The sequence below is a fragment of the Tetrao urogallus genome (genome assembly GCF_951394365.1).
Source record: "Tetrao urogallus genome assembly, chromosome: 5".
Classification (NCBI taxonomy): domain Eukaryota; kingdom Metazoa; phylum Chordata; class Aves; order Galliformes; family Phasianidae; genus Tetrao; species Tetrao urogallus.
The window spans coordinates 29,250,628-29,273,389 of record NC_136818.1 but is presented as its reverse complement, the minus strand read 5'-3'; the positions used below and the strand labels follow the sequence as shown (position 1 = coordinate 29,273,389).

The window sequence follows — 22,762 nt, the reverse complement described above, 5'->3', positions numbered from 1 at the left end:
GCATCAGGAAAGATTGGAAGTCTAATTTACCTAAAATCTTTTAATTTTAGAGCATTTTAATGTTAAAATAATTTAGAACTGCACAGACTTGTATACTAAGGCTTTTATGCTGTTGTTTTGTCTTTTGAAATAGTTCCTCCTAGTATTAAAGGAGGCAATATTACCACAGAGATATCAGCACTTCTTAACAATCTTATACATTTGGATTGTGAAACCAAGGGAATCCCTGTTCCTACCATTACCTGGTACAAAGAAGGACGCCCCATTATTTCCAGCCCTCAAGCTCTATATGTGGACAAAGGGCAGTTCCTGCAAATACCTCATGCCCAAGTGTCAGATTCTGCAAAGTACACTTGCCACGTGTCCAATGCTGCTGGAGCTGCTGAAAAAATATATGAGGTGGATGTCTATGGTAAGTGAAAATAATCAAACTTGATTATTTGCCATGTTACAGGATGTGTATACTGAAAGCCTTCTGCCCTCCTAGTGTGATCAACCTTTGCAAACCTGTCAAGGTTGAACAGCAATCAGTGATTGCATTTAAAGGCTGGCCTGTGTCAGCATGACTGTGTAGAAGAAGCTTTACACCCTGTGCATTAGGTAACTCCTAAAAACCTCTCAACTTCAGAGACATTGACACCTTGTTTTAGTGAAGTGTGACAGATATTTCTTCTCCAGGCATCCTTTCTCTTTCTCATATGTGCATGCTGAACAGTGTTTAGGTGAAATAACCTCTGTGGTCAGGATCCCAAATGTACTTTTTTGAGACTTTCAAATTTGGTTTTTCCATCTTGAAACCTTGCATATCCTCTTTTGTACAAATGGTTTTTATTGAACTACAGGGCTTGGTTTGCCCTGGCAGCAAATTCTCACATGTATGTATGTGACATAATGGTGTGTACCACAAAAGTGGGTGGAGAGGAACTAACCCATTTGCTCTTAATACATTTTCTGGCTGCAGAATTAATCACTTGCAATACATTTTTTCCTTTCTACAGTTCCTCCAGTAATAGAGGGCGATGCCGAAACAGCACAGAGCAGGCAGGTGGTTGCTGGCAATTCACTGACTTTAGAATGTAAAGCTGCTGGCAACCCTTCTCCACTCCTTACCTGGTTAAAGGATGGTGTGCCTGTGAAAGCAAGTGACAACCTCCGCATTGTGTCTGGTGGGAAGAAGCTGGAGATCCTCAGTGCTGTTGAGGCTGATCGGGGCCAATATTTGTGTGTGGCCACAAGTATAGCTGGAGAACAAGAAATCAAGTATGGAGTTGAAATCCTAGGTATGTGAGCAAAGCAACTACTGCTATATCAGATTTGCAATAAAGCGAATGCTTTTGTCTTTGTTGGTAGAATTATATAAAAGATCAGTTAGTCAAGCTGTTTATTTGTTAAAGCTGGACACTGCGTTTTTCTTTCCAGAATTACAAAATAGCTTCAACCCATTACTGTGATCTGAATCGCAGCAGTCCCCTCTGACTCTCTAGGTAAATGGAGCCTTCAGAAAGGCTTGATTTTTTTCCTCTCAAAACACTACTAGGCTTTGCAGCACCTTCTGGAGGAATGCTGCCATGCTGTTGAATGCACATGTAGAGTGTCCATTCTCATGTCTGTCTTACTGATCTTTCTGGCCGGTGAAGGAGCCAGGAGAAGACATGTGGCAGTGCTTCCTCCCCTGCTCACTCACTCCTGCAGAGAGTGTGGAGAGGGGCCTTTGCTTTCTCTGTTTGCTACAGAGGGTCTTGAAAGGTTCCCCACCCCAACACAGCCTTTCACAAGGGATCTCAGACTGAATCTGGGGAAGAAAAAAAAGAATAATTTAAAAAAGAGAGAGATAAGAAGCATTTGAACTCAGAAAACGTCATTGTCTACCTGTTTTGTTTCAAAAAGGAACAATGATTCCTAATGAATTCCAAATCTATCTGTGTCTCTTGGTGAGATGGATATAATTTTTTTTTTTTTAACACTACTACTTCTAATAGACTTTTGTTACATTACTGATGCTTAAATATTTTTGCTGATGGCTTCATCTCTCTTGCAGTCCCACCATTTGTGGAAGGTGGGGATGAGTTCTTGGACTACACTGTGGTTCTCCATAGCCCATTGGAGTTGGATTGTTCAGCAACAGGGACACCTTCACCAACAATCACGTAAGGGGATTGGTATGGCAATAAAACAAAAAATCTGCCATTTGATTGGAGGATCTTGAAAGTAGTCCATGTTAATTTAGTGATAGCTATTGTCTGGAGAGCAGACTCTTGTCTCCAGAGAAGTGGCAGGTACCCACATGGCACAGTGTTATGATTTCACTGCAATTTGTTTTGTTCAGTAGATTGTGCCAGAAGATATGTTCTGGGAATTTGGATGGATAACAAGCGCTGACCAAATCCTTCTTCCCTTGCTAATGCAGCTCTGTATTTGTCATCTGCCATTATTGCCTTTGCTTTGGAGACTTCTGTCTGCCTCTTTTGATGATGTTTACTATTTACACTAGCTTTCACCTTTTCTGATGACTTCTTTAGTGCCTGTTCACATATGTTCCCTTCTCCCGGTGAACTACTATAGTCCATAGGCATTCAGAAGCAAAATGCTACCTGACATCTCCAGATCTCCATAGAGAAAACAGAGTTTCTGACATGTTCTGTGTAATATAAATGTGCGTGTATTAGGACTGTTGTTTATTTTACTCCAATAGAGATCTGAGATTATGCTTTCTTTTTGGTAGGTGGTTAAAAGATGGCCAGCCAATTGAAGAGGGAACCGGACGTAAGATCTTGTTAAATGGACAAAAATTTCTCATCTCTCGAGCTCAAGTATCAGACTCAGGCCATTATAAATGCGTGGCTGTGAATATGGCAGGAGAACATGAAAGGGAATTTGTTGTTACTGTGCATGGTAAGTTACTCAAGGGGAAAAAGGGGACTGGCTTTATTGTGGATTGCTGGCAAGAAGATACTGAAATTTTAAGTAAATATTTTTAGCATTAGTGGATTGAAAAATAAGAGAGAAGAGTAGATGAAATAGAAGTAGAGCTATTCTTACTGGTGTCATAGTCCCTCTATATATGTAAATATGTATGTTCAAATGATATTTCATTTTTGTTTCTTGCAGTTCCTCCAACTATTAAATCAGCTGCCACTTCTGAGAGAGCTGTTGTGCTATACAAAGCTGTGACACTTCAGTGCATAGCCAATGGCATTCCTAGCCCTTCCATAACTTGGCTGAAAGATGGTCAACCAGTAAACACAGCCAGGGGAAATACTAGAGTAAGCAATACTCTTCTGTGGAATCCAAAGTGTGAAACATAGTTACTATAAGTTAAATGTGTTAATGCATTTTTTTTTTTTCCTTTTGCTTCCCTCATGCTGTGATACAAAGATGTTAAAGATTCATCCTGGAAAGCAATGGGCTTTTTACCTGAATAGACGGTACATCATATTGAGTAATAATGTTCAGCAGACTGAATCTCATTAGATACCTCCATACCAGAGGAGGTATGAGTCCATGACTGTAGATTCAGCATCTGGCTCCTTTCATTTGTGTTATACCGTTCAAGGTATGGCCATTTGTCAGCTGGGAGGTAGTGTTGCCCACTTGTCATTGTGAGGCAGGATTAGTTGAGTTTTTCTATACGCACTGCCATTGAAGCACCTGCCTATACATTCCCTTCCATTGTGAGATTCTGACTTTCAGTGAACAGCCCTTCCCAGTGCTTGCATGCCCTATGGGATCAAGCATCTGTGGTGACTTTGATTCAAGATGGAGCTGTTTTTGACATCTTGCTAGAGCTTGCAGCCCCCCCTTCACCATGCTTGTCTGTCCCTCTGCCATGTAGGTCTCCTCACAGCTGTAAGGCTAGCAATCCAGATATCCTGGCAGTACTGAGATCTTCGAACTATCATGACACCTGTTGCATGACTTTTGGCCCTGGATGAGAGGAAAGATGAGACCAGCTGTATTCATTGTGCATTTCTAGTGTGCCTTTATGTTTAGCGACTCTACCTGGAATTACTGTCTAATGTGGTTCCCCACTCTCTGTTTTGGTACAGCTGGAGTCTTCAGGCCATGTTCTGCAAGTTGTTGAGGCCATGCTCGAAGATGCTGGCAGATATACTTGTGTGGCAACAAATGCTGCAGGAGAAGCCCAACAGCATATTCAGCTTCATGTGCACGGTAATGATATTTCTGCCTCTAGTTAGAAGCTGAAAATAGTGATTTTAAGGCAGCTTTTTTTATATCGGTGTCCCTTTCTCTTTTGAGCTTGTTGGCATTTTTTTTACCTCTGCACATCCATCTTTCAGTTTTCGTTCTTTGTCCCACTGCAGAAAGCAGTGCAGAAACACAGGGCAAAATCTGCCTTTCCCGGGATTTTGCCAGTGTAGTCTGACTCCACAGATGAAGTTCCTAGAGAAATTTCTCCATTATCCAGTAGTTAGTGAAAGCTTTGGCAATTCATTGCCCTAAGTTTCTCAGAGAGCAAAATGCTTTGTGATTGGAATTTTTTCCAACGGAGCAGCTGAAATAATGAAAACCGATGCTTTTGCCTTTTTAAAGAACCACCCAGCCTGGAGGATGCAGGAAGAATGCTAAATGAAACAGTGGTTGTGAATAATCCAATCCATCTTGAATGTAGAGCATCGGGGAACCCTGTGCCAGGTATTCACATGGATCTTTCAAGATTTGAAGAATGTCTGATAACGGGTTGTGACTTTTCTACACCTTTTGAAAATAATGGATATTTATTAGCATGAAGTTAAATTTGTAGTATTTAAACTAGCTATAAACTATTAAACATTATTTATGATAGAGAGTGTCAGTATATTGAGTGATGTGAAATAAGAATTGGAAATTCAGTGATTTCTTCTGTTTCTAATTAAACAAATGAAAAACACATGGATAATCTACACCCCTATGCATACAGCAATGTCTTGTCCGTAGGCAATGATACTGTTAGAGTTTTATGAAATCAGCTGTAAACCAGCTTTAAACACATCTTTTCCCCATCAGGTCAATATTTTATGGGATAGGGCAGACTTGAACAATACCTTCAGTATTGAGTGTGCCCATCAAATGGGGACATATCTAGGACCTTGCCTAAAGTCTCTTGAAAACCATAGGATTCTCTCTATTTGATTCAGGCCACTGGCATGTGTAAATGCAAATGTTTTCTCTGTGTGTACCGTGGATTCTGTGGCTTTCCCGAATAACAGAGATTATACTAATGATTTTCTGGGTTCTCATGATATTCTAAACTTTGAAAACCAAGCTGCTTGCATCTGTTTGTTCTCATCTAGCTAAAGAGTGAAGTGATACCAGTAAAGCGTTAATTTGCACCAGTGCTCTCTTGAAGAAGAGTACCATCTTTTGCCGAGATGCAAAACTGTCCTCATTTTTGTTGATTTTTTTTTTCTGTTAAAAAAAAAAAAAGTCATTTTGTTTTGGAATAATATCAGTTTTCCAGTTTTCATTTCCCATTTTTCAGCCTTTGAGATGAAGTCTGCTTGCATTTTGTGTCTGAACTTCTCAGGTCTTTCAGTTTAACGTAGCAATACTTCAGGGTAAAAGGTGAAAAATGATTTCTATTGTGTATTTGAGTATTTTTCAACCTTGGTATTAGGTGACTAGACATCATCAAAACAGATACTTTATGTTACACTTTCTTAACTGCAGAACATTATTTCATAAGCACGTGGTGTGCATGTACAGTAGCTTCAAATTCACTATTTAATCCTGTAGGCATAGTCACTATTTTGCACAGATGTTACTGATTTTCTCATTTCCTGGCTACGTTTTACTGTTATTAATTCTAATGAATACATATTGTTTTTTAAATGTTGGTTTTATGTCTCTCGCAATTCACAGGGAAAATCTGAAGTATATTTGGACCTGTTTATCAGGGTGAATACTTCTGGCAATTTTTCCATTTAATTTTACAGCTATCACCTGGTACAAAGACAGTCGTCCACTCACCAGTGCTGCAAGTGTCACTTTTCTGAACAAGGGTCAGGTTCTGGAGATTGAGGGTGCTCAGATCTCTGACACTGGTGTTTACAAGTGTGTGGCTGTCAACACTGCAGGCACAGCCGAGTTGTCCTACAGTCTTCAGGTTCATGGTAAGTATTAAAAACTTGTGAGAAACTGCTACCTGCACATTTGCTCTTTTAAATCTGCTTAGAAGTCTTCCTGTCATTCGTCATCTTGGAAGAGATATTGCAGGACTCAAGGGAGCACATTCACTTTTTGTTGTTGTTTGTTGTTTTTTTCCCTTAGTGATTTTAGGATACATGTTTTTAGTATTAGGAATATATCATAAGGGAATTTGATTTTTAGGGAGAATGAACAGAGACACCAGATTTGTAGAAAAGATATTTATATTATCTTTTAAACGGTTCAGAAAGACTTGAAATAGCTCTGTTTCACTGTAGATGACTTCAAAGTCTGCAACAGATAAAGAAAGAACACAAGTCAAATGTTCTTCCATAATGCAAGAATCTTAAAGAAAAATGTACTTAAAGAAAAATCTTAAAGAGGTGAAGTCGAAGTGTAGGTGTTTGCAGAAATGAGACACCTGATCAAAAGCCAAATTGCAACTCTTCCACTCATTTCAAGTGGATTTTGGATCCTAATCCAAACTCCTGTATCTGATGCACGCATATGCATGTAACTGGTTTTCAGAGGGAGTTTTCAACGCAGAACTGCAGCCCAAATGTGGCACAGTGTTCCTGACTGATATGCATGCTTAGTCAGTAGTTCCTATTAATGTTAATTAACAAATGTGGAGTTGGGCCATACATTTCTGTTAGATTAATGACTATCATGGGAGAGAATGAGGGCTCAAGGCATGGTCAAGGGTAATTAACCTCACCCAGTGATGAATTCACAGGAAATATTTAGAGCCAAGGTATGTTCCTGTCTCCCTTTTAAACATATCTCTACAAAATGTACTAGGTCTTACACTGAAAGTAATTGTTTTTATATATCCCATTAAGATTATTTTTATCATCAGACAGGCAGATATTGTACATACTGAACTGGTAAGTGTATGTTCTGCAAGTTTATTCAGTTTATCATGTAAACATCTCTAATTAATCTCCACCACTGTTAATGCCTTTCATAAGGTCTAAATGGAATGTTATAAAAGTCTGAGGGAATATTTTCAGATATGATGTTCTGGTTGTGGGTGTCACAGCTGTTCTCTGGGCTGCAGACTCAATCCTACTTACCTTGCTCACAGTAGTTTCATTGAAGTTATCAGACTGCTTATGTAAGTAAGAGCAGCATTTGGCACAGAGCAAACAAATGGCAGTAGTGCTAGCATTAGAAATCTTCCCTAAAGTATAGTGCCTTGCAGGAAGAGAAGCAAAAAAACTAAGCATCCCATTTAATTTCACTGTGATATATCTGAACTCTTACATAGCTGCTCCAGCTTTATTTTCTTTTTTCAGTCCCACCATCAATCTCTGACAGCAGTGACACGGTGACAGCAGTGGTCAATAATCTGGTGCGACTGGAGTGTGAAGCCAGAGGCATCCCTGCACCCATCCTGACATGGCTAAAAGATGGCAGTCCTGTTTCCAGCTTTAGCAATGGTCTTCAGGTATTGGGTTCATATCCTGCCATCTGTGTAATTTCCTGCTTTAGCATGAGCCTTTAAAGCCTGTGCAATTTAATGATACAGAAAAAATTGGAGGTTTTGGTGTAAGAGTATAAGGCTTTTTGCTCCGGGATATTGTTGCAAGCTTACAGTAATTATTGTGCAAAATGTGCTCATTATGGGTATATTGAAATAAGTTGGTCTTTTCAACTGATGTCATACTGAGTAAAAGTTTCCATAAGCAAGTTTCTCACTGACTGGCAAGAAGACTAAACTTTTCTACACTGAAGAGATTCTTGGAGTTTAAGATTGCATAATATCTCATTACAAAAAATAACAGCTTGGGGAAAAACAAGTCCCTGCTGTAAGGAGAAGGTTATGAATCAAAATAATACAACATTGTTGCTTATGATGTGACAGATGAGAGATGAAATTTGTGTAAGTATGTGGATTACTTTGGGCGCAGACAGAAAATGTGACAATGTTTGAAACTAGTGAGAGGGGAATGTCCTTATCTATCAGAGACTTCTAAGTTCCAGAGTTTCCTATGATTTGCGTAAAGCCAGACTTTTGCTTTTTCAAATCTTGATGAAGAAGAACAATGGAGTGCAGGAAAGAGTGTAGGTAAAATATAGATGGTGGAAATCAGTGGCAAAACAAGCATTTTGTTTTGGAAGAAAATCTAATCATTCTCATGTTTCTGCTTTACATCAAAGCATGTGTACTAAATATGTTGTGTTTCTTTTGCAGGTTCTGTCTGGGGGCCGAGTCCTGGTGTTGACCAGTGCTCAGTTAAGTGACACGGGAAAATATACCTGTGTTGCAGTGAGTGCTGCAGGAGAGAGCCAAAGAGATACAGATCTCAGAGTTTATGGTGAGATTTTCTAACAAATTTTCTGACAATGAATGAGGAAAACTGTTCATGGGGCTTTAGTGGTCCGGATGTTTAGTAACATTGAAGCAAAGCTGTTCCAAGCCATAATGAAAGCCAAAGAGATCAGGATGTGTGTTTGTGTGTACATGTATGTAAGTAAAAAACAAAGATAATAATATATATATGCACACAGATGTATTGAAGTACATATGCTCTGTTTATCGTTGAAGAAATGTAGCTGCAACAATGAATTTGTAAGTTGTGTACACAAAGGCTCGTTCATAAATGATAGGAGAAAATGTGTATTTGTCTTTGCGTGAGTTACACATTGATTCCTTTTACAAAAGCTGTTATGGGGGTGAGAGCTCAATGGTCTTTAATGAACATTAATGAGTTAATGTGAATTTGCCACATCTCTCTGAAATCTTTCCATTTTCAAGCCCTTGCTTGGAAGTCACCATTTGCCAAAATTGCGGTGTCTTTTTTAGTGCTAATTGTGACACTATACTGAGCCCAGTGAGACAACTTTGTCTCTTCTGAGAAGCAGGATATCACTTTAGCTATTGTATATTGTTTTGCCAGTTTTTGAAATTGTGTCAAGCAGTTAATTCTATATTCTTTTTAACATGTAAATTTATCTGTCTTCCTTATTTTTTGTAGCTTGTTTGGCTTCCTCCTGATTTCTAGCAGCTTGTATAAGATGGTTTTTTATATTTTGTTCTTAGAGATCACTAGTGATGTACAGATATCAAAGAGCATAAATATGCTTTCAGGTGGAAAGCCATGGAGTTTAGCTGTAGCAAGTTTAAAGTTTCCCTGGACAGCTGAATATTCTGTACACCAGTGAAATGAGGGTGAACAGTGATCTGCCATTTTAGAAATCTTACAGTACTTCATGTGGAGAGAAGGTTTTGGAATTGAAGAACCCTTGATGTTTTGTTTTTGCTTTCAGATTAGTTGGGAGAAAAATGTTTTTGCTCTGCCAATCTCTAAGTGTATGACAACTGTAAGCAGAACTCTGGAAATGTTACAAGTTAGAAGATTGCATGTTTTCTTAGACTAATAGAGGCAGTTGTTTAGGTTATTTGCTTTCATGTTTGGCTTTCAGATTAATCTTGTAAAGGCACTGTGGTTAGGATACTCACTTGTGACTTGAGTCATGGCTACTTTTTGCATCTGCAAGAGGCAGTTGAGAAAGTCGGGATTCTGGCTCAGCAAACTCAGGTTTAAATCGGGATATAACATTTTGTATCTACAACAAGGAATATCAAGTTACCTTTTGGAGTTTGAGGACAACTGTAATTGTACACATAAGTGCAAAAATAGTATGGATCTACTTACTGTTCCTTTGGTTTTGGAATTTCTGTCCCTTTTAGCTAGAAGAAATGAAAAGAGACAGTTAAAAGTTGTGTATGTAAAGTTACTGTTGTAATTTTACTGTTACTGAGCTTCTGCAGGGCAATCTTGAGTGAAGTTGTTACAGAAAGTAATTTCTCTGTTAGGACTTACCCTGGTATGAATAGTCTAATTAAGAAGTCTCAGGAGGAAAATAATTTGGAATGCAGTTGGATCTGAGGTGGTTGGAAATATGAAATGCACTAAGCTAGTCTAAGAGTTGGAACAACCTGGCTTAAAATATATTTACCATGAGCATATATTTACCATGAGCATGTAGTTACCATGAGCATAATTGGATTAATTTTAAACCTTATTTCTTCAGAAACAAATGATCTAGTGTCTGTCTTTCCACATTTCATGAACTCAGTTTCCTTTTACATGCATTTCAGTTCATTTAGCTGGGGGAAAATGTAGTTGGTGGAAAAGTTTTGGAAATAGATTTACCTTCTGCAGTAGTGGATCAGATTCCAATGTTCAGTTCCATAATACTCATAAAGAATCTGGGCCTTTGTGAGTTCTACAAAGAAAGATAAACAGGTTTGTTTTCAGTTACTTTATTTCTTATCCACAGAGATCAGAATTTTCCCTAAATTATTTCCAAACCGTGAAATCAGCTGCTTTGATGAATACTTCCTGTGCAAGAAAAACAAAGCTTTATTGTTAGTGTTATTTTTCAGGACATCTTGAGAACTGTATTGACGGTCTGCTGAGTACAACTTTGGGATTTTCTGTAATCTCCTTTGTGCTAATTAATTCAATATCTTTTTGTTCGAAGTAAAGCCAAGAGTATTTCTCATGAATTGTCCCACTGCTTCCCTTCTTACTCATATGTTTTGGGCAACCAGACATGCATTTTCTGAACTAATAGACTTCTAAGCTAGAAAAAGAGGGAAATGTAGCAATAAAAGCTTTTCTATTTGGCCTTGGTCAACATTTTGTTGGGTGAAGTGAACAGTCTTGGTACTCAAAAAGTATTAAAAAGCTCACTGAATATATGTTACAAGATGAAGTAATTTCTTGCTACAAGAGTTTTGATTTTGCATGTATTTAATTGCAGACCTAAAGTTGCCTTGATGTTAAGTTTATAGTGAGTATGCCTTCTGGTTTTAAATTGAAAGAAACAAAGGTGAATCCCTATCAAATGCTTTAAGGATTTAAGAACATGTCTTCCATTAGGAGTAGAATCATAGAATCATAGAATCACCAAGGTTGGAAAAGACCTAAGAGATCATCCAGTCCAACCGTTCACCTATTCCCAATAGCTCCCACTAAACCATGTCCCTCAGCACAACATCCAGGCTTTCCTTGAACACCCCCAGGCTCGGTGACTCCACCACCTCCCTTGGCAGTCCATTCCAGTGCCTGACCACCCTTTCTGAAAATTAATACTTCCTGATGTCCAGCCTGAATCTCCCCTGTCATAGCTTGAAGCCATTTCCTCTGGTCCTATCACTAATGACACGAGAGAAGAGGCCGACCCCCAGCTCGCTACAACCTCCCTTCAGGAAGTTATAGAGAGCAATGAGGTCTCCCCTGAGCCTCCTCTTCTCCAGACTGAACATTCCCAGCTCGTTCAGCCTCTCCTCATGTGGCCTGTGTTCCAGACCCCTCACCAGCTTTGTTGCCCTCCTTTGAACACGTTCCAGGGCCTCAATATCTTTCTTGCAGTGAGGGGCCCAAAACTGGACACAGTACTCGAGGCGCGGCCTCACTAGTGCTGAATATAGGGGAACAATCACCTCTCTGCTCCTGCTTGCAACACTGTTTTTGATGCAAGTACTAACAAGAGTAATAACAAGAGTTGCCCTCTGGATCATGCTTGAGCACCCCAGTAAAAGTATTTTTGCTCTCTAGTTTGCTGTTGTTAACTAAATGAGATAAACTAAGTTTATGATGAGGGTTCCTGAGTTCTGTTCCAAAAGGGAATTTCCAGTAGAGAACTGATGGTACGCTGCAGCGGTGCAGTGTGATGGCATGCTACACAAATCTCACCATTTTCCAAGGCTGTTTGTGTCTTGGCTGAAATTACTTTAAAACTCATGAAGTGTCGCTGTTTTATTAACAACTCAAAGCTGCTTCGGCAGTCTGAAAATCTCATCTGACTGTGATCCAGCCTGCTCTTACTAAAGGACACTGAGCTCAGCTGTGAATAACGATATAAAGTCATGGACAATAAGAAGTTCTCAGTCATTAATCTTTTAATGTCATCTTCTCAGTGTAATGTTTCCTCCTTAATTTGGGGAGTTCTTTTCAACGTCAGCTGCGAACACTTTCCCGATAAAAAATTGCTCACTTGCTGATTTTCAAAGTTTAGTACTCACTTGTTTCTCAATTGCTTTGTTTTCAGAAAAACAGCTAAAGTTAAAAATGGGGAAAAAGTATGCATTGATTTTATTATTTTTTTTTAATACCAGTCAAGAACAGCTAATAGGCTGCAATTTAAACGTGCCCAGAAGCATTTTTGTCTTCTACATAGACTGTTTCTCCTCCAAAACCTGATTTTTCTCTCCTGCAATTTGGAAATGTGTGATAATGAGGCTCTTGCTGCAGCTGTTGTACAAACTTAAATAGAATGCTCAGTGCCAACAATGGCAGTAATTAGCTAGAAACACCACAGAACGGACAATAATGTGACGGCAAATCACGTCTTACTGTGATTCATTCATTAACCTGTTTACTTGGCTGGAACCGTCTAAATTCTCGTTCTATCTTTTGTATTTGGCAATGTCTGGACAAAATTCTTCTTAAAGTCAGAGTTCTTAAAGCCAAGTACACATGCTGGCACTGTCTGAAACAGTTTATGACATTTTAGGCCAAGCTTGATTGTCTTGTGAATCTTTACACTCATTAACTCTTCTGTCCTTTTATCAGGGACATATATTTCTCCAATCTTTAGTAATAGTGAATTTCCCTTCTAAATGTATTTTGAGTATTTTTCTCCTAGCCCTGGCTTATCTATGCAACTTCTCTGTGACTGATCTTCTACTACTATTTATGTTGTGTAGAGAATATTCTGTAGAGAACACAATTTCTGGTGCTTATTGAGATCTAAAGGAGACATAAGTTGGGTGTAAAAAAGGTAGTAACTGCCATATTATTTTTGTTAAACAAAGACTTGTTAACTCTACAGTATGTCTTGCTATGGGAAGTCTGCAATACCCAAAGGCCTCTTTTTCTGATATATTGCTGTAGTTCCACCAGACATCATGGGAGAGGAACAAAATGTCTCTGTGCTCATCAGCCAGGCAATGGAGCTGCTCTGTCAGAGCAGTGCTGTTCCCCTGCCTATGCTGACGTGGCTCAAAGATGGGCGACCTTTGCTGAAGAAACCAGGTCTTAGCATTTCTGAAGATGGAAGTGTGCTGAAGGTAAGCTGGGTCAGGATGCATCAGGAACTTCCTTGGGAGTGTACCCATCAGGAGGGTGCTGGGTGTGCCTTGGAACCTGAATAGCATTAATGGGGCAGCGGAGCAGTGCATGAAGACTGCGAGACAACAGGCATTTAAATGTTTACTTACAGATTTTGCAAGAGTTGTACTGTTACTAATATTAGGGAGACAGGTATAAGCATAAAAATTAAAACCTGAGCAGCTTCACCCTGTAACCTTCCTATATAACAGTGTAAGAAAAAATCCAGGTTTTCCTTTTCTTCCTAGATTGAAGAAGCACAAGTACAGGACACTGGCCGTTACACTTGCGAAGCGACAAATGTTGCTGGGAAAACTAAAAAGAACTATAATGTCAATATCTGGGGTAAGGTTTGTTAAGCTTATTTCAGGAATGGGAATGGAGTTCAGAGTGAAGTTATGATGTGAGACACTGAAATCCTCTGTGGTTCATAAACTCATAAATGCTGAGGTTCAAGCAGGGTGACTTTTTCTTATTTTCTTGAGTTCAACAATTTCAAGAAGGTGTACATATTCTCCAAATTTCTTTGATTTGGTTCTAAATTAATACCAGATACTTTGTAGGCTTTTTTCAGTTTAGGTTTCCATGCATGATAGTAGTTCAGAGCTCTAACTAACTGGCTTTGTGTCTGGCTCCTATTTATGCACTCTAATGCCATTTAGAGTAACTTTCTTAAAGTTTTTTGTTTAAATTTTAAAATACTGAAGCATGGAAATTCAGGTTAAAAAAAACCAACCTGTTTTTCCTAGCTTTGTATGCTCTACAAAGTTACCGGCACTAAATTGTAGTAATAGCATTAGTAAAATGTTTCTATGGTTAGATGATATATGTGGCACAGTGTTTCTTTGAGACGTTGATTTTTGGGTAGCTTTTCCTGCCATATTGCTTTCTCCCTATATACCAATTGAAATGCTTTGAATTCACAAAACTACAATTAGATAAAAGGGTTTTTAATGATTAAACAAAAATGTTTATTACAGAATAATGTCATTATGTATTTAAAAGAAACATTGATGTTTAAATTTGGGAATGGATATTTCCGTACCATATGAGACCATGAGCTATTCCCATGTTAAGCGCACACAATTGCAGAATTGTAGGGGTTGAAAGGGACCTCTAGAGATCGAGTCCAACCCTGGCAAAAGCAGTTTCCATGCTGTAGGTTGCACAGTTAGGCGCCCAGACAGTTCTTGAATATCTCCATAGAAAAAGACTCCACACCTTCACTGGGCAGTGCTCTGTCACTCTGACAGTGAAGAAATTCTTCCTTGCATTACTATGGAATCCCTGTGTTCCAGTTTCTGCTCGTTGTCAGTTCTACTGTTGCTTTCCACTGAAAAGAGTCTGCTCCCATTGACTTGACTCTTGCACTTTAGATGTTTATAAACACTGATGAGAACCCCTCTCAGCCTTTTCTTCTCCAGACTGAGGAGTCCCAGGTCTCTCAGCCTTTTCTCATGAAGGAGATGCATCAGATTCCTAATCATCTTTGTGGCCCTCCACTGGACTCATTGGTGATCCCTGTCTTTCTTGAACTGGGGAGCCCAGAACTGAACACAGTAGTCTAAATGTGGTCTCACCAGAGCAGAGCAGAGGGGGAGGATCACCTCTTTCAACCCGCTAGCCACACTTTTCTTAATGCACTGTAGCACTGGCCTACTTGGCCACCAGAACACACTGCTGGTTCCTGGCCAGCCTGTTGTCCAGCAGGACTCCCAGGTCCTTCTCTGCAGAGCTCCTCTTCAGTGGGTCAGCCCCCAGCCTGTACTGATACATGCTGTTATTCCTCTCTGGGTGCAGGACCCTGCACTTGCACTTGCTGAACCTTATCAGGTTACTTTCTGCCCAGCTCTCCTGCCTGTCCAGGTCTTGTTGAATGCAGCATATATGTCCCTTCACCATGCATGTCATCATCATCTGTGATCTCTTCCTTCCCCAGATTTCTAGGATTTGCACTGTTGCAAAAGACCTTTGATGCAGGAGGAATAAGGATTGTTCTTTTGTTCAGTGAGACCATTTCAGGAGAGTTTGGAGAGAAGGGATAACTACTTGCTTGTTAACAGCTTTGATGGACTAAGATTAATAGAAAGCAAAAGTTGCCCGTGAAAGTTGTCTGTGGGTAACTGTTTAGAATTGTAGTCTTTGTTTACACTCAGAGACTGAAAGTCTTGCCTGCCATATTTTTCAGTTTTAGATCAAGGAAATGTGTCCATCTGAGGACTGGTGAGATCCTGAGGTCTAACTCTGGTTTCAGAAACTAGAAGAATCAGCCCACATGTTAAATTTCAGTACATAAAAGGGATAGTAAAGAAAGAAGGGAACAGAATCTTTAGCAGGGTCTGTGGTGAAAGGACAAGGGGAAATGGTTTCAAACTAGAAGAGAAGAGATTTAGGTTTGATATAAGGGAAAAGTCTTTTTTAGTAAGGATGGTGAGGCACTGGCACAGGTTGCCCAGAGATGTGGTGGAAGCTCAGTGCCTGGAGACTTTCAAGGCCAGGCTGGACTAGGCTCTGAGCACCTGATTGAGCTGTAGATGTCCCTGTTTGTTGCAGGGGATTTGGACTGAATGACTTTTAAAGGTCTCTTCCAACTCTAAGGATTCTATGATTCTATAAAGTGTAAGCTGTGACACCTAAGAGAGTGGCACTAAACTTCTGACTGGAAGCAGAACAAATGAAAGATTGAAGCCAGTCCAGTCCAGTAAGGCTCCTTGCAGCCATTCATTCTGAAGCCAATACATCTGCTTGCTGCTAAACATGTCTGAAGTGTCAGAAAGAGAAGCTGCCTGCTATTGTGTGCATTTTAAATATGCTGGATTAGTTACTCACTCCATTTTCAGCCTACGTTCTCATCTGCTTTTTTTGGTCTCTTTTCAAGTATTACCTACGTTATTTTCATCTAAAGAAAATAATTTCCCCATTTCAAGAAGGCAGCTATCCCTTCCCGACTGATTGCTCCAAGGTTCTTTAAAACTCTGAGAATCACCTTGAAAACAGTAGTCCCTTTTGTCTGCAGTTGGCTTACAGGCACAGAGCTGTTAACAAAGTTGGCGCTCTGCTGTAGTGGGGCATCTGAAGGGATGGGGTCCTTCATGTTGCTGCAGGAGAAATGTGAGGGAAAAACTATGTCTAAATTTTGAAAGTTATTTAAAGCCAGCCAGAAATAGATCCTGTTCCTGCACTAGAGCTTGGGCAGGAATGATTGATGTAGTTATTGTTAAATATATTATTCCCTGGCCGGGGTCTGGTTTGCATTGCAAACCAGAGAAAGCAACCCTTGTAATTCCTCCAGAGTATAATGGGACACATTTGCGTGAAGATCAGTTTGGTTATACTGTTGGCTGATACCATTTGGTTTCAAATGATATTTGGCATTTCTTTTTAGTTCCACCAAGTATTTATGGTTCAGATGACATCTCTCAGCTGATAGTAATCGAAGGGAACCTGATAAGCTTGACATGTGAATCTACAGGCATTCCACCACCTAGTCTTACCTGGACAAAGAGTGGTGAGTGACCATCTGCTGTCTTTTGTAATAAAGAAAATATAATAATTTTGATTTGCCAGTTCTTCTTTATCCTGTAAATATTTTCATTTTTTACTCTGGTATTGGGTAGAAAACTACTGCAGTAGACTCTGCCATGCTCTCTAATCACCTCAGCTTGGCTTAGGTGCCATTATTCCTAAAGTTGTGCAAGGAGGGCGCAGTGCAAACATGTCTTGGCTGACTTAAAACTGGACAGTTCATATGCACTGATGAAGCACTCTCTCAGTACACTCAGGTACTGTATAGTGCAATGAGAAAGAATCAAGTCTGACTTATGTATCCCAGCAGGTCTGGCTGTGCGTCACAGTGCAGTACTGGGGGGTAGAGCTGAACTTGTGATCTGCTGTGTAACGTAAACTTATCCTCAAAATCTCTCTTGAAATTTGCAGCTGTGGCACACTGCCAAGTGATGAAAATGCAGTCAGTGTGGTAGTTGCTTTGAGGGTTTACTGAACCTTTCTCTCATCTCAATATCTAAGAGTAGTTTGCACACCTTTTTGCTGTAGGGTTAGAACAAATCATTGACAAAGTGTTTTTACAAAGCAGTAGACAATAATAGGCATTTTTGGCACCTTTTTTTAAGCATGGACGCTACTGGAGACAGAGTATTAGATAAAATAAGGTGTTGAATTCTTCCAGCACGGTAATTTTTTTGTTATTTATCAGCTTTACCTATCTGTCTGAAGACATAGTTTAGTGTTGTGTGCACTCTCCTTTATTAATCACATCTTGTAGAAAGAGCTGATTTAAATTTTTTTTCTGCCAAAGTTTTTCGGAGAAAATGAGATGCATCAGCTTCTTCTGTACCTTGCCTCACCCTGCCTCTTGGCAGCCTGTGAAGCACACTATGAAATGATTGAACAATGTGCTGCAGTGCTGAAGGATGTACTCTTAAATGGTTGAAAGCAAATTTGAACCTGTTTGAAAGTCTAGAATGTAGTGCAATTTTGGATATTACTCAGGAATCAGACCTTTGCACATTTTCATAGGAAAATAGTAGGAAATGAAAATTCAGTTTTTATGAGTAATCGTGGGAGATGTACTCTTTCTGTCACAAAAATTTCCCTGCAGTTTACAAAGATGATAATAGTTACCAAGCCTGAGTTCTCAAAGATTTAAAAGTCTGCTCAGAGAAAGTCTCATAATTTTGCTGAACTGTAACCATTCCACTTCTGCTCGGCATTTCCTGAGCAGAAGTATGTGCATGCATGCCACATGACACACAGTATGCAGATGGCCAGGTATGCAGGTATACGTGTAGTATATTGAATGGCCTAGCTGAGATGATCATACACGGTATATGTGCAGGAAGTCAGGTTTTATTGAAAATAATGAATTTGTGGAAATTTCCAACATGTTTTGGATGTATGTGAGCATGAAGAGAATTGCTGTGTTGTAGCTAAAATTGTTCTACATTAAGTCAGCAAGTAGTATGAGAAGTCTTCAGAATCTGCTTGCACAAAGTCTGGGGAAACTCTGATATAACAATTCTAAAATGGAAATTGTGCAGCTCAGTGGCCGTTAAATAAGCCATTGGAATTCACACCACTGAGCGAGCTTGTTGCCATTCTCTGTGTTTTTATCTGAAAGAATGTCTCTTTCAGGCTCACCACTTGTGGTCGACCGGTCAGGAAGGGTACGGATATTATCTGGAGGCAGGCAGCTGCAGATTTCAATTGCTGAAATGTCTGATGCCGCGTCTTATATTTGTATTGCTTCAAATGTAGCTGGAAGTGCAAAGAAAGAATACAGCTTGCAAGTGTACAGTAAGTTACCATGAAGTATTGTGTTCTGAATGAGCGTGTTATGTAAGCGTTTTCTGCATAGTGGGGTTAAGATGCAGAATGTCTAATCCAGGATGATTCCAGGGTACTTGGAGGAGATTTGTGATTGTAATTTTGTCAGTTCGGACTTACCAAGAAACTGCCTGTATGTCTTGAAAGGGCATCTGACCACGGGTTAACTACAGGATACAGCACACTGGGTAATGCAGCGTTTCCTGTCACTGAGCTGTAGTAGTGATGACAATTAGTTTGAATAAGTTGAAATTTTCCAGTTTTACTGCTAATTCAGTATTTTGTTTGGATTAAAGTGAACTATTTTTAAACCTTTCAAATCCCATGAAAAAGAAAATCTTCAAAAATCTGTACGGGTTGACAGAATTTTGAACATTTGATCAAAATACATTTGATTGTATTTTTAAAATTGCCTGTAAGTTACATTTTTAAAAACATTTTTTCTTTGTGGGTGGGGAAAGGGAAGGTTGGCTCTGTTTTCTCAGCCCTGGGGAAATTGTTACGTATTTGCAGAGTGTTCTTAATGGAGTTGCCAGCAGTGACCCACAATAACTGTCTCAAGTAAAACACTGATCTAGCAGGCTTGATTATTTTTCTGTTGGGAAGCAGGTGAAGATCCTGAAGTGTGTTTCTTTTCCTTTTGTAGTTCGCCCAACAATACTGGACAGTAGTAGCCACCCATCAGAAGTTGTTGTCACCCAGGGAAGTGAAGTTTCCCTAGAGTGCAAGGCTCAGGGTGTTCCAGAGCCAGCAGTAACATGGATGAAGGATGGCAGTCCGCTGGTCAGTGGAAAGGACGTAGCAATACTTCATGATGGGCACTTTCTTCAACTGAGAAATATCCAGGTGTTGGACACGGGTCGCTATGTCTGTGTTGCTGCCAATGTGGCAGGGCTGTCTGACAGAAAATATGATTTAAATGTTCATGGTGAGTGTGCAAAAAATGGGGCATGTATAACAGAAACAAAGCAGGTCAAGAAACAAAGTTCACTCAAGGATATTCAATAAATACTTGTGTATTTAGACATGGTGACCATATTTACTGCAAGCTTTATACATAGCACATTTTCATCTGCAGATGTATCGCAAAAGTGCATATCCAATTTTGTTGTTCCTGAACATTTTAAAATTTTATCTTTGTCTGTTAATACCAATCCATCCCCCCAGCTGCTTTCTCCCAAGAACAGAAAATCAGTATGTAGTACAGTTTTGTGTGACGTTAGGTCCAGTTCCGTGATAAGGAAGTGTTCTTTGGGATTCTGTTGTAGGAGGCAGAGTTTAAGGTTTAACCAAGAACACCACACCCATGACCCCTGCCAGAGGACAGTTACGTGAGCATAGCCCATATCTCAAGTTTCTAATCATCAGATTTTCTTATTTTGTGCTATCAGAAGAATTTAAGATGGTACCTCCAACTATAATTCGTTTTGGTAATTTGACTTAATGGGATTGATTAGAACATCACGATACATTAGAGCCATTCTAAGTCAGAATGGCACCTCATTTGAATATGATTTTTAGTGCTTCATTGAACATTGAATATTTGTAAATATTCAAAGGGTAAAGCCCAGAGAGAAAGAGGCATTCAGGAGTTACTGTGCCACTAAACTAGGACAGCAATTTACAGGAATTTAGCTGCGATTTTTTCTGCAAATCCCACTGTCTCACAGAGACTTCCAGTTATCTCTGTAAAGTATGTCTTTTATGCCTTACATCTTGCACTGAAGTGGGAAAGCTTGTACAACAATCAGGAATGGTTTGGGAGAGAAAAAAACACAGTGTAGGATGAAAGTAAATATATGAATTGTCATTATTGACAATGAGAAGCCAAAATGAATTACCAAATAATTTTACTTTGTTTGCTGTACTGTATTGACAAAGTTCTGGATAGTAAAAAGAAACTTTAGATCTCAGGCTGCTTAGTCTGGAAGATGTTCAATTCTTAAGCCTAGGGTTTTTTTTTTTTTTGTTGTTTTAAAGAATGATCTACAGAATTGAAATTACTTTTACTCCTAGTAAAGAAAATCTAAAAATAGATTTGAGGTAGTTATTTTAGTAGAGGAATTGTTCTTTCCATTAGCAAAAGAATTCTGTCATTCTTAACATTTTCCCTAGTGTTTCATTCAATACTGGAAATTGTACTTAATGTGTAATGGATAGAACTACTACAAACTGGTATTTGCTAGGTATTTTAAGCCATAAATGAAGGTAGTAGTACTCATAGAATTAATTTTTTTTTCCACATTGTTGCACAGAAAAAAATACTTATCAATTTAAGAAATTTTTTTCAGTTTTTTTCAGGACAGTTTTGTAGCTCCTCACTTGCCAAGCTTATCTTTACCTGGTTGACAAAATATTTTGAGAGCTTGAAATTGAAATTTGTATATTTAAAAATTAACTTTCATTTGTTTTGCAGTGTGACTTTTCTTTCTTCTTTTTCCATAGTTCCCCCAAGTATTGCTGGTGACCTTCAATTGCCCGAGAACATCAGCACTGTGGAGAAGAATCCCATCTCTCTAGTTTGTGAAGCCTCAGGAATTCCCTTGCCATCAATAATGTGGCTCAAGAATGGATGGCCTGTCACTTCAAACACCTCGGTGCGAATCCTCTCAGGTACAGCACACATTTAAAGCAGTAGCTATTTTTTTAAAAAGCGAGTGCAGCGAAGGCCCTTCCACAGTGCGAGCATTGCACACACACAAAAAGTTTGACTTAGTAACCCAGATTGGTTGCAGCACCTGGTAAATAGCTCATGTACACTGGGAAAGTTGTTACCAAATGCTACATGTGTGAGTTGGAAGTGTGGTAACTGTTCGGTCTGTGGCATGGAATTAAGCCATATTTCTGGCTGTTACTGTATGTCAGTCCAGTATGTATATCCAGGAATGCATCAGATAATGACATCTTTTCATTCGCGATGGGGAAAACAGATATGATTCATAGGGACCTAGCTTTTTAAGCCAGCTTCACCTACTAAGAACTAGTATGGATGTCTTTTATGACAAGTAGCATTTGACAAGAAATATCTGAAACAGGAAGGGCTCAGTACCTGTTCCTGTTAACCATCATTTCTGGCAGTACTGTAAGGAAATGAGAGTACTTGACTGGCAGCTGCAGTTTTGTTAGAGCTTTATCTTTACAGTAGGAAATGGAGTTAGCAGCACTTGAGATTACAAAATGGAAGATGTGTACCAAGCGGGCAATATATTTTACATTGACATCTTGTGTCTGGGGCTCAGCCTTATGGACTGTATAGAAGTAATTAAGTATTTGTCTACAACTGAGATGTATGGACAACAACTGAAATGATTCTTTGATTTTGGATGTACCACTCACAGCTAGAAATCTCATATTCCAATACTCCACTGTAGCTACCAAACTATCCTATATAGAATATGAGAAAACTGTCAGAAAGATGAAGAAACTAAAAGGTACATTGAAGCTCAACTAAGATTGAATTTCAAGCTGGAATTTGTCAGCATTTTTTCCATCACTGTAGCTTTTGATATGGCAAGTAGTCCTATTTCCTACTTTTTAATTGTGGAGAAAGGGGTGGGTGATGTTTGTACAATCCTGGCCATTTGAGTTGGTACTCATTCCTTTTGGTGCACAGTTGCCATCAACAAAAATCATGTCTTCTGGGCTTCAGTGTCCCTGTTCTGCCTGTTGTTTTCTACATCCACACTAATATCAACCACCACTCCAGAGTCAGAAAGAATGAGACACAAAAAAGTGTTATTGCCTCTGAATGTTAGCTACACCGGGAAACAGACCAGAACTTGGTGCTTTGTTTTCCTGCAAACTTTGTGCTTTTGTATAGTTCTTCAGAAAACTACACCTTGTGGTAGTGATCTGGCACCAACATGGCATTTGAGACTTTGTTTGTGCCTGTAAAGAAAAACAAAAAACCCTCTTTGACTAATGCTGAGAGGTAAAGCATTACTCTGCCAAAGTAAGATTTCATTTCTGTTGATTGAAAAAATACTTGGCGATGCAGATGATTTGAATGTGTGGACACACTGCTGTCAACTGTGAGTCTGATAATTGAGATACTATGCTGGTGTTTGCTTTTGAAGATGCTTCATGTAGTCCCTTTTGGAAAAAAAAGAAAAAGTTTAACTATGCCACCACATCTGCAATTCTTGCAG

At 39.2% G+C, this 22,762-nt stretch overlaps 1 protein-coding gene across 1 annotated transcript in view; it reads left to right on the top strand.

The window, feature by feature from the left end:
* HMCN1 (hemicentin 1) overlaps positions 1-22,762 on the top strand; it is a gene marked incomplete at both ends in the record, with an annotated part of 182,094 nt that overhangs the window by 95,682 nt on the left and 63,650 nt on the right. Inside the window, 16 exons of the mRNA XM_079535866.1 lie at positions 134-412; positions 999-1,280; positions 2,039-2,147; positions 2,723-2,892; positions 3,109-3,263; positions 4,047-4,170; positions 4,552-4,653; positions 5,934-6,110; positions 7,443-7,594; positions 8,342-8,465; positions 13,056-13,231; positions 13,520-13,616; positions 16,657-16,779; positions 18,423-18,584; positions 19,261-19,542; positions 21,060-21,227. Coding sequence (XP_079391992.1) covers positions 134-412; positions 999-1,280; positions 2,039-2,147; positions 2,723-2,892; positions 3,109-3,263; positions 4,047-4,170; positions 4,552-4,653; positions 5,934-6,110; positions 7,443-7,594; positions 8,342-8,465; positions 13,056-13,231; positions 13,520-13,616; positions 16,657-16,779; positions 18,423-18,584; positions 19,261-19,542; positions 21,060-21,227 — 2,682 coding nt within the window. The remainder of the gene's footprint in view (positions 1-133; positions 413-998; positions 1,281-2,038; positions 2,148-2,722; positions 2,893-3,108; positions 3,264-4,046; positions 4,171-4,551; positions 4,654-5,933; positions 6,111-7,442; positions 7,595-8,341; positions 8,466-13,055; positions 13,232-13,519; positions 13,617-16,656; positions 16,780-18,422; positions 18,585-19,260; positions 19,543-21,059; positions 21,228-22,762) is intronic.